The 14,076-nt window shown below is 39.0% G+C and overlaps 1 protein-coding gene across 1 annotated transcript in view; it reads left to right on the top strand.

Annotated features, from left to right (window-relative positions):
* Positions 1-240: 240 nt before the first annotated feature.
* ALG1 (ALG1 chitobiosyldiphosphodolichol beta-mannosyltransferase) overlaps positions 241-14,076 on the top strand; it is a 29,175-nt gene continuing 15,339 nt past the window's right edge. Inside the window, exons 1-8 of the mRNA XM_075179856.1 lie at positions 241-568; positions 1,547-1,624; positions 4,141-4,244; positions 5,630-5,778; positions 6,632-6,721; positions 7,094-7,204; positions 10,674-10,795; positions 12,287-12,325. Coding sequence (XP_075035957.1) covers positions 307-568; positions 1,547-1,624; positions 4,141-4,244; positions 5,630-5,778; positions 6,632-6,721; positions 7,094-7,204; positions 10,674-10,795; positions 12,287-12,325 — 955 coding nt within the window. The 5' untranslated portion in view covers positions 241-306. The remainder of the gene's footprint in view (positions 569-1,546; positions 1,625-4,140; positions 4,245-5,629; positions 5,779-6,631; positions 6,722-7,093; positions 7,205-10,673; positions 10,796-12,286; positions 12,326-14,076) is intronic.

Genomic DNA, 14,076 nt, shown 5'->3' with positions numbered 1-14,076 from the left:
TGCTAGCACATATGTGTATGATAGCCGGAGTTGGTACATTATTTATGTATAGTATCGGTACATCATAATATCAGGATGGAGGAACTGAGGAGTTGGGAAGTTCACACTTTCAGAGAGGAAGCCTTCATGAACTAATCTTCAAAATGAACTAGATTTCCTCATCACTACTTCAGGCGTGATCGTTGCCATGACAGGAGTTGAGTAACATGCTGTCCAATCAACGTTAGGGGGCGTGTCTGGAAGCGTCATCTGTTCGTGTCGTTCTGTGTATACATTCTGCTAATACCATTTATTTCGCTAGAGATAATGGCGAGTGTCCGCGCTGTGCTGCTGGCAGGGTTTACATGTGCAGTAGTTGCTTTACTGGTATGTGGCGCCGGCTTAACCTGTGTTCTGTTCCTGATCATATTGACTACTGTGTTATTATTTACTTTCACGGCAAAGCCTGAGAGCTCCGAACATGTGTGTGTGCTGGTCCTGGGAGACCTGGGCCGTAGCCCCCGGATGACGTATCACGCATTGTCATTGGCTAGGAACGGGTTCAGCGTGACCCTCGCTGGCTTCCGTGGTAAGAAGGCGCTGACAGATTACGTGTCATTGGTTCTGTATTGTGTCTCCCACTGTTAGAACTTATTCCCATATGTAATACATCATTGGTACATTTTACATACAAATCAGATTCATTTACTAAAAAAAACCTCCCTGTTGTCAGGGACGGATTAAAACTACTAGGACGATGTTTAGCCATGTCTCCCTCCAACTCCACATTTTCGTGCATGCGAACACACTGATGCAGTTATACTACTTTTTTTTTGCTGAACTTTTGAGTTTAAAATGATAAAAACACATAACACACTCCTCGTCTCAAATGACCCTAATTTCTACAGACACCTACCAGGTTTTGCAGAGTTCTATCTGGAAATGTTTGTCTCTAGTTTTAAATATTGACCATCTTCCTTATAAGTTGAGTAATAAATGTTTGTGTGTGTATATATGTATGTATGTGTGTATATATATATATATATATATATATATATATATATATATATATATATATATACACACACAATGGCTTGCAAAGGTATTCAACCACATAGCAAGCAAAAATTAAAGTTTTGTGCCAGTCTACAACTTTAGTTTTCTTAAAATGATGTTTGGTCTTAATTTTCTCCGCTTTCCTTCGGATACACAGTTTGACCAATGCTATTTGAATTAGGGCTTTTATCTGCAAAAGCTGACCTTTTTATAATGATTCACAAGTAGAGGCTAATTGAAAGCCAGTTGTTAGGGCAATATCATTCATCGGCATAAACTTGGTGCCTCCACAGCACAGGGGTTGAATGCTTACATTTATGCAAAACATTAAGACAAATAATCACAATAAAATACTGTCTGGAACAATCGTAATACAGACAAATCTTTTTTTTTTTAGAGGTTGAATACTTCTGCAAGTCACTGTGTGGAGATATGTTACAATAATTGCTGACATAAACCTACCATGTATGTAGTAAAATAAAGCCAATATATTTTGTTTCTATTGTAAAAGAAACGGAGCCTCACAGTGATGTCTTGAACAATGAGAAAATAAAAATCAACGTGATATCTGACTTCAAGGTACTAAGAGGTAATCACAACTGGAATGGGAATGTCACAGATTTATATTATTATTATGTAGTTGAATTTGGCAAAATTAAATAAAGAACAACGGCCAGCAGTAGATAAGCAGTTGTACAACTGTCAATATTGTGTTTCTCAGAAGTTGAAAGAACTGCTTGCAAACTTCATAATAATGCTCAGTTGATAACTATGAAACTACACTGTTGGTACTAATGGGACTTCCTATTATAAGACATGCCAAAATGTTCAAGTTGCAACCAGGGTCTATCGAGTTTATGAAGTCAATACTACCATCCAGGTATTTACATGGGTGAACTTGCGCTCCTTAGCTCATTTTTAGACTGCCCCATTCTACTTGCTTGTAAATTAGGCAGGTGCTTTTAAGAGCTGTCATTAACAACTAGAACACAGCTTCTGGTTATTTAAATTATTACATTACCATTAAAACTAAATGCTCTTGTCTGATAAAAAATAGCTTCTTACAGCCTTCACAATTAGATATGTAAAAGTCTCTACCTTTATGGAATTTGAGTTATTTGCTATTGTACTTATAACTGGTATGTAGATGAGTGCAAGCTACTGTTCTGCTATCAGTCACTTTCTGCAAAATGTGATTAAGGGAGGCTGACTGTAGTGTCCTTCAATGATTTTTCTGACAGACAGTATTCTATTTATACAGACAATCGCTCCGCTTAATTACAGCTTTATTGTTAATATCATCAGGGACTCTAACATTTGTTTTATTTTCCCTTTGTATTTGTCTAATGCATTAAGGGACAAATGCCTAAAATATTTTTATTATAGGGCTTTACTCAGGTTTTGTGATGGTACTAGTTAGTCTATTTGCAGGGCTCATTATTCCATACATTTTCCATTAAATGTGTTTTCTTTCATATAATATAGAGATGGGCGGGCTCGGTACCCCGAGATCCGAACCCGCCCGGACTTCACCGCTCGGCTCGGTACTCTCGTGCCAATTCGGATTAGAAATCGAGGCAAAACGTCATTGTGACGTCGTCGGAGCTCAGTTCTCGCGATATTTGAAATCCATAAATACCCGCCTCCACAGCAATCCATCGCCATTTGGCAGAGGGAGAGAGCAGGGTTAGGTCGCAGGCAACATTAGCGCAGGGACAGAGCAATTATTCTTGCAATTGTTATAGCAGTAATAGAGGTGGATAGAGGTATTTTTGCAAACATTACCAACTGTTTGGGGTGTCATATTCCCTCCTGCAGAAAGTACTATCTAGCAGCACTATCTATTGAATATTTTGCACTACAAGTGCTTTGGGCTCATTAAAATGGATTCAAAGCAGTCCACTTATGAGCAGGATCAGCAAGCAGGTGCTGGCACCAGTCCTGATGGTAGTCTTCCCTGTACGTCATCTAGTAAAGCCTATGTAAAAGTACATAATGTTTTTAAATCGGGGGGAAAAAAACACACTCCCCAAAAAATAAGTGTAGGGTGCAATCTACCCACAAAAATACTTGGGGCATTTCTATATCACGTACAGTCTTGAAAGGCTGCTGTTTTGTCAATTTAATGATAAGGGTAGGGTATCATACACAGACAGACACCAAACTGCCTTTGTCCATTTCTATTTATATTCTACAGTCTATACCGGCTGAATTGTTTTCTATTTTACTACAAGTGGAGGGGGGGAAGCTAATGCAGACAGAAACCAAACTGCCTTTGTCCATTTCTTTATATATTTAACTTTAAGTGTAGGGTGTAATATACACCCAAAGACGATGGCTGCATTGCCAATAGGCTAAGATGGAGAGGAAGACAATTGGGTTTGTGTGCAGAATTAACGACGGCCTACCAGGGATTAAACTGGTTTTTTTTCCTAATTTATTAGCTTTAGAATTACCTTACTTATCCAAGAAACAGGTGGAGCATTAAATTAGGTTCATTTAGGCCCAAAAAAATGATTTTTGAACAAAATTGCAAAACAAAACCAAGGGCGGTTTTACCAAAACTCGAAGGTAATCTAGATCCAAAACCAAAACACAGGGGTCAGTGACCATATCTAATATAATACCTTCATCTCCACGATCTCTCCTGTCATTCTTACTGAACTGTGCTAATCCACTCACACTGAAGTATCTTGAGGATGGTGGCAAGGAATATGTGTGATATAATTTGGGTTAAAGTATGATGTTGTTGTGTTAGTGACAAGGCAAATAGTTGCAAACCAAAAAGACAGTTGTTGTCTGCGCTTGTCCTTAACTTGTTAATATAAAAAACACCCTGTTTGCTCAAAAAGGTATAACCCAAATCTTTGATTAATATATAAATTCCCCTAGGTACAATTGTGCAAAGCAAGTTCTGATAAGCTGCTCAATCTTTTACATGTATATTTGTGAATGCAGTCATTAGTTCTTCTATATAAGCTAAGCTGTAATTTAGAATCAGTGGTCCTTTAATAGAAGCCAATTATTATTTAGCCAATGATGCTGAAATAATGCTTAATAGAAAAGTGTCTATGCCTGTATCAATATATATGTTTTGTCTTTCAGTCGGTCCAAGGATATTTCGGTATGCTATAAAGGTCACAGTGCAAGCTTTTCAGCTGTTTTGGGAATTGATGAAGATGGATCCCCCTTCTTTTATCCTCCTTCAGGTATGGAGCATAGCATGGTTTTGCAAAGATATATCCAGCTGTAGTCTTAAGTGTATATTTACTAAACTGCAGGTTTGAAAAAGTGGAGATGTTGCCTATAGCAACCAGATTCTAGCTGACATATTGTAGAATGTACTAAATAAATGCTAACTAGAATCTGATTGATTGCATCTCCATTCACAGCATTACACAAAACTGACTATACTCGATGTGTACCCTGTATACATCATGGAGCAGCTTTGTAACAATATATCCACTAAATAAACTTCATAAAACTGTCATTAGTGCAACCATAAATATAAACATCTATGCAGTAAATCTTTCAGAGATCACATTAAAGTAGTGTCATTATCTGATGTTTTTTGAACATCAGATAATGGTTTGTCTAGAGTACTGTGTTAAAGGAATGGTTCTCCTTGCCTTTGGCCAAAGTGCCTCTGGTTGACAGAGATGCGTCTGTCTCGGAACAATACTGACCAGCAGCAGTGCTTGGAGTCCCCGTCCATGCTTCTAGGAGGGTTTCACCTGAACTACCATTAATAAATGTGGTGCTACTGTTCAAACCAGGAAGACCAGAACCGTTTTATCACCAAAATCAGCAAAGTTGGATGTATGAATTGCTCCATGTAGAGTTGGCTTTGGCAGGAGCCTGACATGAATTCACTGTGTTATTGGGGGCACTGATGCTTCCATCTAACTATAAGTCACATGTAGCCTTGCATTCACTTTAGAGACTACATTAACAGTGTTGTGTTTTTTTTTTAACTGTATGATTAATACATTTAAATATTACATTTTTATTTTAGAATCATTACTATTAAGTTTAGATTAAAGTTCATACATAATAATATAAAACGTGTATTTGTTATTATGATGCTACCTTGCTTCTATGTTGCTAATGGATTATTTTTACTCCACAGGAAAAACATGTAGTGCAATTACTGTCTCATTTACACAATCACATAAGTTGAGGTCACAAGCTCCCACAAGACTAGCACACTTGTATCTTTGTGGCTGCTGTAAAAACTCTGATAATCTGAATGGGCTACTTGTTAGTTTTTCCCCATCCACTTCCAAACTGGGGACAGACAGACAAACATGAAGAATCATAACAAAAGGTTAATCTGACTATAGACAAACGCACCTTAAAAAACTGAGAGGAAAACAAAATAAAGTGCTTTTCTATACTGCATTTTGAATTATAAACACATTGTACCTTTAATGGAGATGCATTTTACACAACATGCCAAATGTTTCCTTCATAAGTATAACATTCATAAGTAATACATTCAGAGTTTATTGGTCAGTGAATATTTCTTAATTTGTCTTTATTTTTTTTAGTTTCCAAAAATCTAAGAGGTTATCTCTCTCTGTCTTTAAGGTAGAATCCTCCAGGTTTACCTAGCATTGCAGTAACTTGGTTATTTTGTCTCATGAGAAGATGCCGACTGATAATTGATTGGCATAACTATGGGTATTCAATCATGAGTCTGACAAATGGATCAGGACATCCAGTTGTTCGCATTGCAAAATGGTTTGTATGTTTTGTTCCACGTTTAGAAATAAGGAAGCTTTTGATCCTTTTACTGTTAGCTGATAGATGTTTTGCAGTACTAAGATAATGACTGATGTTTAAAATTCTTCTGTCTGGAGTGTTAAACAATAGAATTAATAAGGCATTTTTAGAGTGCTTCTTAGTGCTACATCAGCAATTTTCGTATTTTTTTAGATGACTTTAAAATGTTTACATTAAAAGATAGATAATAAATATTTCCAAACACCAGTCTGATTATGAACGACCTTAAAACGAGTTCCCCACCACAGCAAGAAGCATTTGAATTGGATCTTCGCTGTGTTGCACCTGGAGTACAGCAATAATAGAATCTTTTGTTAGCGACTGTGACAATGACATCGCAGGGGTTTCCCAGGATGTAAAATCAAAGTGCCTCTGTGACTTGATTGATAGAACGTTGTTATCTTGGTCTGAGTTTAGGCACTTCACTTAAACTTGGTTCATTGGGTATCATCATCATGCTTTAGTAAATAATAATAGAGAAAATGTAATGTCAAGTTTAAGAAATGGAAAAGTACACACACATTCTGTATTATATCTTATAAGCATTTGTATTTGCAGAATACATTTTAATGTTTATTTGTGAGGTTGCACAAACTTTTTAATGAAAATAAAAAATTACTTTTTTCTTCCTGTTTTATCCAAGTAAAATAACTTTATTTTCTAAATGTTACAAAACATCTTATTTGGAATGGAAAAACGAACATTTTAGTTTGGCTGTCCCAAAAATAATAAAAAAAAAAGAGGAATAATTGATTGTATAATAGGGGCAGCTTAATAATATTTTTGTTGCTCCATGGGTGTTTTATGGCAGGTATGAAAAAACGTTTGGACGAATGTCTGATTACAACTTCTGTGTAACAGATGCCATGAAGGAAGATTTGCTGCATAACTGGAGTATAAAGTAAGACTACTGTATTATGTCATTGTGTGTGAATTATTATAGAAATAATAAGTTAATTGGAGAGAAGGACAACAAAGAAAATAATGAAGCCTACATGTAAGGATCACTGTAGTATCCGCTGCACATAATTAACTCTTTCGTTTTTGTAATAGAACCACAGGCGTCCTTTTTCGCTTGTTCGGGTTATACTTGACCCACCTGCCCCATCTTCCTGCATTTTTCTGGTCTAATGACTGGGTCAATTTTTTACATGTAATTATCACATGGTAACGCATGGCACTTATATCTGATTGGACACCATGTAGACAAACTTTTAAGCGTGGTATATTTTAATCCTCTTATGTACACTGTTACATTTGTTTATTATTGTAGATCCATTACTCTGTATGACAAGCCCCCTGCAATATTTAAAGAGACTTCACTGAAACGGAAGCATCAACTCTTCATGGAACTTGCCAAGGATTATGCTCCATTCAGAGCTCGGCAAGTTTTTTTTCTGTTTTTTTTTCGTTTGTTTTTTTTTTAAATATAGTGTGTGTATGTGTATATAAAATAAATATATATATATTATCTATATATATATATATATATATATATATATATATATATATATATATATATATATTAGTGCGTGTGTATATATATGTATGATATGGGGTGTGTGTCAGTGTGTTTTTGGGAGGTACTGTCGGGTAATTCACAGACAAAACGGTATCTAGAAAGCTATTTTTCTTTCCTTTTCTAAAAATATATATATATATATGTTTTTTTTATTTATGCTGTTACCTTCTGCTTCTATATTAGACAGGTGGCTGGTAATAGGGGGACAGTATTTCCTTGTTGTATAACAATGTCCGACAAGGGGAAGGACACCCTGGACTAAATATTACACCTGCTCCAAATGTAAAATAAAGCTTCCTAGTGAACAATCGAACACGGGCGGTTAGTGCAGACTGTGATGCGGGGGCCCTGGGTAAACAGGCCCAGGGTTATGCTCCACAGCAGTTGGAGGAACCAGCGTGGGCGGTCACACTGGCGCAGTCGGTGTCTGTACTGACTCGGATGGGATCCAGCGGAGATCCCGGGTATTATCCTTCCCCGATCACTCCCCTTTAGCCCCCATCTGCTGCACTAGCAGCAGGCCAGGTTGTGAACCTGAGCCTTGTTGGTCAGGCATCCACCTCTTCTTTCAGAGGCCTCTCTCAGGGAGAACCTGCCGTGGTCTATGTACTTGGTAAAAGGCCTGGATGGATAAATCGGTTCCTGGACACTTCCAGAATCAAAAGCATGACGCTAGAAGCGTTGTAGGCCTACTCATCTTCTCTTTGCGTTTTCTGATTCAGAAGAGTCTTTGGAGGAAGGTGAGCTTCCTGCGAATTCGGATCCTCCCCTGGTGTGCGATATGGCTGAACTCTCAGAGAGTCAGGGCATTGGGGATCTGGTACTGGCAGTTCGCCAGATATTGGATCTAGAGGAAACCTCAATCAGACCTACTGCTCTTTAAGACAGGAAACATCATGTTGTCTGTTTTCCGTTATCAGTGGAACTTACAGAGATAGCCGAGTCAGGTTGGAAGCAGCCAGATTGTAAGTTTGTTATACCACGCAGATTTTCAGTACTTTATCCTCTGCAGGTGTTAGAAACAGCCCACTGGGAACAGGTTTCAAAGGTGGGTATATCAGTAGCCAGGCTGGCCCGCCATACTTTTCTTCCAGTGCCAGGTTCTGCGGCACTGCCTGACACCACTGACTGCAGGGTGAAGGGTTTTCTTAAATCCATCGCCCTGGCGGCAGGTGCCTCACTCTCTTCAGCGTGGGTCGCCCGGAAAATGGAGACCTGGGCTGACCAGCTGGTAGCATGGTTACAAGATCTTCTTCCCCTGGCTCTACATTTAAAGGAAGCCTCGGGTTACCTGTATGAGGCTGCTTAAAACGCAGCCTCCGTTTCCTCCTCTATCTCAGCATCAGCAATAGTGGCCTGTAGGACTCTCTGGCTCAGGTCCTGGGATGCTGATGCAGAGTCAAAGAAATCTTTGGAGGCTCTTCCCTACTCGGGCTCAGTCCTTTTTGGCTCAAAACTAGATAACATTATCTCTCAGGCTTTGGGAGGTAAAAGTACTTTCATTCCGGTGAGTACCCTTAAACCTAGGGTTACGAGGTTTGGGTCTTTTCACCCATCCCTTCGGGGTGAGAGGCCAGGCCATTAGGGATTCTCTAGTCCTATAGGGCCCCTTGAGCAGGCAGAGGGACTTTCCGTCCCTCACAGAGTCCCAGAAGTTGCTGGCCTTTCTAGGCAGCTTCTGGTGAGCCTGAGGTTTTACAACTGGCCCTGACACATCGGGTCCACAAACATTCTAAGAAGGGTAGCAGTTCCAAGAAGGTTTCTGCTCCGTTGAGGCGGCCTGTTATGGTAGGGCCCGGTTCTTTACCAGCACCTACCTCTGTGGGTTTTGATGGCATGGTCTATGAGGTCAAACTCTGGCGGTCCAGAGGTCTTTTTTCCTAGAGTGGTAGACACCATGCTGCGAGCCAGGAAACCGACCTCGACCCACGTTTATTACAGAGTGTGGCATACCTACATTAAGTGGTGCGAACGAAGACTGTTGCCACTCGACTAACTTTCATCTTTCCTGTATCCTAGCCTTTCTCCACAATGGCTTGGCAGCAGGTCTGCGACTTAGGTCCCTAAAGGTCAGTTGCAGCCTTGGCTATCTTTTTTCCATCTGAAATTAGCTGATATTCCGGAAACTTCCTCCAAGGTGTCCTGCATATACAGCTCCCTTATGTTACGCGTATGGTTCCCTGGGACCTAAACTTGGTTCTGACCATGCTTCAGTGGTCACCCTTTCAACGAAGCAGTAGTTGGCAGGCTTCTAAGCAGACCATCGCTAGTTGGAGTATGTCCACAATCAAGTAGGCCTACGTCGGTTCTGATTGGCTTGCTCCTGGTCATATTGCCGCCCATTCCATCTGCTCAGTGGGGGCTTTTTGGGCCGCGCATAACGGGATCTTAGCGGATCAGCTCTGCTGGGGGCCACCTGGTCCTTTGTACCACACCTTCACTAGGTTTTATCCATTTTGTGTTTGCGTCCCCGGACGTCAGCATCGGCCGCTCTTTTTATTTATTTATTTATTTATTTTTCCCCAAAATTTTATCGATTGGTAGCAGTTGCCCAGGTGCGACTTGATCACTAGTCACATGTAAGCCATATTTTTCCCAGCATACAGAAGTTGCCAACTACTTAAAAGATTGTGGGAGCTGTTGCTAGCAAAAGTAGAATCTATGTCTTTGGCCTCCTAAGTGGTACAGGCCCTTTAGTATATTCTACATCATTGTCAGTGAAAGGTTTAATCATGCATGGGTAAAGTCATTGCTTCACTGGGGTTGTACCCCCAGTGGGAAGTTTCCAAAAAAATACACTATACTGATAAACCTCAGTTCTTTGTTATTACCAAGGTGTGTTCAAAGCTATAGCCTAAATTGACTAAAAAATAGGCCACAGGTTCTCATAATACCATAGGAATTAAATTTAAACAAAATAAATGTACACTTATATGTATCAATATGAAAAGTGTTAATTAGATTTATTTATCCAGAGTTCCTTTGTCTCTGAAAACCAGCAATTAATTCAAATAATTGCAGCTGCTTCAAAATCCTAATACTCAAATACGTGGTGAGTGAACACCTACTCCTATAGTCACTTTGAGGAGCGTTGCTACACAGGGTTACGAGAAAGACAGGAAATTTGGGTAAAGGCTGAGCTAACTTGCTAAAATAGGAATGCTGCTCCAAATTAAGGTAAATCCGGTAATCCAGAAAATACCAAATCCTTAGTATTCTGTATAATAGGTGCTAACTCTGTTTGTTTGTTTTGTTGTCTACATAACTGTATTAAGTGCATTTGCAGTGCGTGTATATATATATAAATGTTTTGTTTTCTGTGTTTGTTCAGGTCAAAGTGTGAAAACTCAGATGTAGAAAAATCTGCATTCACAGAATTAACCATTTCAACTGGCACCGTTGCATACAATGAAGAAAGACCTGCCTTGCTGATTAGTAGTACAAGCTGGACAGGTATTTTGTCACTTTGTTTAAATACCGACCATACTAATTTTAATATTATGATTCTGGTGCATGATGTTTGTGCTCTAGTATGTTGTACATTTTCATTACCTATACAGTATGATTGGGCACACTGTAATAAGAAAAGACTTGTATTTCATAAAGATGTCCGCTTCATAGGTTAGTATTCAAAGGTACCACGCTCTTCTGCATTTATTTTGTCTGCCTTGTATGTCCTTGTTTTATGTAGTTACTGTTTTCCACACTGTACGACGCTGCGTAGCACTGTGGCGCCTTACAAATCTGCAATGATAATATAAAGAAGGAAGTGCCGTTTGATCCAGATGCTACTGGCTTGGGGTGCACTCCTCTGCCACAGTGGAAGAAATTACAAAGCTTTGATGAGGTAGAGCGCTGAAAAGGAAACACACCTCAAATCAGGCAGCATCAACAAATGTCACACGTTATAAAGCCTTATAGGGAGCTTACATGCGCTAGATGTTCACTGTTCATAGGTTTGTATGAAAAAAAACTCAGCGGATGCTCCCTGTGACTATTGGTAGGCCAGATTACTGTACACTTGTGTGCACGCTGCTTTTGGTACAGTTGTTTGTTTTTATTTTTGTTTTTTTGTTTTTTAAAAAAAAAACCAAAAAAACAAACCAACTACAGCAAACTGGCATCCGCAAAAACATTTTTTTCTTTCTGTACTGCTCATTACCACCATTACTTATGTAGGTTTACCATTATATTGATTTGGAATTAAAAAAACAAAAACAAAACGGACAAGTAGGAACCAATTTCAATAACATATTAAACTGCAAATTCAGATTGAGCAATGCTAAGTTGGTTACTTAGGAGATCTTATATGGCGCAAAAGCTGCTAAGGCGCAGCTAAGATCTTTGATGCCATGATCCTTCTTTTGCGTGGGTACACTTGGCTTTCTGCTAAATTGCATTGGTTTGCAGGGAAAGTTGGAGGTACTTGCAGAGGTGCAAATGTTTTGCAGTATTCTTTGCTTAATGTTGTTTTGTGGACCCATGCTAAACGAGATTTAGGAATAGATTTCATCGCACTTCTAAAAAGGAAAAGTGGAGGTGTTGCCTAAGGAAACCAATCAGATTATAGGTATCATTTATCTAGTACATTCTTGAAAATGATAGATAAAGTGATTTGCTGTACATATCCTGTATGTGTGGGGAAATGTCCCCCTTATTTTAGTGAACAACAACTGAGCTAAGCAAATTGGGGTGTTTAGAATTTCTGGGGTTTCATAAACCTGTAGTCTAGAATTAATATTTCATTATAGTTTTGCCAAGTAATAGTGTGCATCAATGTTAATGCAAATCTGCAGATAAGTTCAACTTTCTCTGTAAAATTACTTTAGCTCATGTGTTTTGCTGAATAGTTATGAAACATTCTATTTTCAGTTAAACTAGTGTCTATAAATAAGGTGTAATTATTTTTTTGGGATGTATGATGATGTCCTTCTGTTTTTGCAGAGGATGAAGACTTTAGTGTGTTATTAAATGCACTGCAAGGTGAGATTTTTTTTATTTATTATTAATTTGTTTGGTTTTTTTGGACCACTTCATTTATAATTAAGTCTAGCTTCCATTTTTTGTGTTGAATATATACTGGTTATATGCACTCTAATCTATTTATTTTTACAATCTTCCTCCAGTTATTTGTCTAATGTAACAAAATATAACAGTTGGGGGTGTTCTCTTGTGGCAGGGGAAGGGTATTACATTATTGGGGTATGAGCAGGGCCGAACATGCCATCGAGCACACTCGACTTAAGCATGCGTAGAGTTAATACCATTAAATTGTATCTAGCATATAGATCCTCCTGTTTAAAGAGAGGAGAGCGCACTGGATCTGAGTAAAGTGCTGTCAGATAGTTCAAGTTGTGTGCACTGCAGTAGGTTTTTGCATGTGGCACCTGATTGTGAATGAGCTGTGTCCTGTCCAGTCATTTGCTGCATACATCTTGCTGCTTAAGTAGCTGGGATAAGATCAGTCCACTGTGTCTGACAACTCTGTGATCGCCCTGCTGTCACATGTGGGCTACATGGAGGTTGTGGCAAAATCAAGATTTTTTTTTTTTATATAGCGAGACATTGAAAATTCAAAGATTAGTAGCTTGTAATGTGGAAGACATTAAAAAATGTGTGACCTGAAGATGGTAGTTACACTTCATACATATCTTGCACAATCAACATTGTAAAATTCTAATTCCAGTGGTAATTTAGCTTTGTGGCTGCCAGTGTACTAGGCATTCCACAGATCCTTAACCTTTTTCATCTGAGACTAAAATTAAGCAAGTTGAGCATGCACGTTTGAAGCATACACACATCTAGCAAGTGGAGATGAAAAAAAAATTATATATATATATATATAAAATCTTTGCACTGTGAGTAATCTCTTTACCTCCTTGCCATCACCAAAACCTGTCTCTTCTCCTCTGACAAAGTTTCCCCTGCTGCTCTATGCTTTGGGGGCCTTTTCTTCATCCATACAGTAAGGCCTGGTGATCATCCTGGTGGAGGACCTGTCAACCTTACCTGATCACCCTCTCCTGGTGCACACTTTTTGCACCATTGGCCTTTCTGATCACTGTCATCTCTGGGTTCACCTCCTATGTCTGACTGTTCCTTCTCTGTTTCTACCTCAGGATTGTCCTCCACACAGTCCCCTCTTCCTGTTGGAGTCCCTCAGGGCTCTGTTCTCCTTTTCTTTGTATACCTCTTAACTGGGTGAACGTATCAGTACCTTTTGGCCTCTACACCAATGACACCCAAATTACACAGTATCATAGTTTTATGAGGTTGAAAAAAGTAACAAGTCCATCAAGTTCAACCTATTTTGGAGTGCCTGCGATTCCTTTCTTATATTTGAAATTGATCCAGGTTAAGCAACCGCCAATCTGATTCAATCGGGAAAAATCTCTCCAGACCCAATATCGCAGTCCTATTTTTTCCCTATATCCATGACTAGCCTTCATTTTAATTAACGGTCGTAACCCTGGATACACTTTTCCACTAAAAATTTGTCTAACTGTTTCTTAAACATATCTATTGAATCTGCCATCACAACCTTCCCTGGCAGTGAATTCCATATCTTGACTGCCCTTACTGTAAAGAACCCCTTCCTTTGCTGGTTGTGAAACTTCCTCTCCTCTAACCTTAGGGGCTGACCGTGTGTCCTGTGTATAGTCCTTTGGATAAAAAGTTCCCATGTAAGTTCTCTGTATTGACCCTTAATGTATTTGTAGTAATCATATCTCCCC

The sequence above is a fragment of the Mixophyes fleayi genome, chromosome 7 (genome assembly GCF_038048845.1).
Source record: "Mixophyes fleayi isolate aMixFle1 chromosome 7, aMixFle1.hap1, whole genome shotgun sequence".
Lineage (NCBI taxonomy): Eukaryota > Metazoa > Chordata > Amphibia > Anura > Limnodynastidae > Mixophyes > Mixophyes fleayi.
The sequence above is the reverse complement of the archived record's forward strand: the minus strand, read 5'-3'. Positions and strand labels throughout refer to the sequence as shown.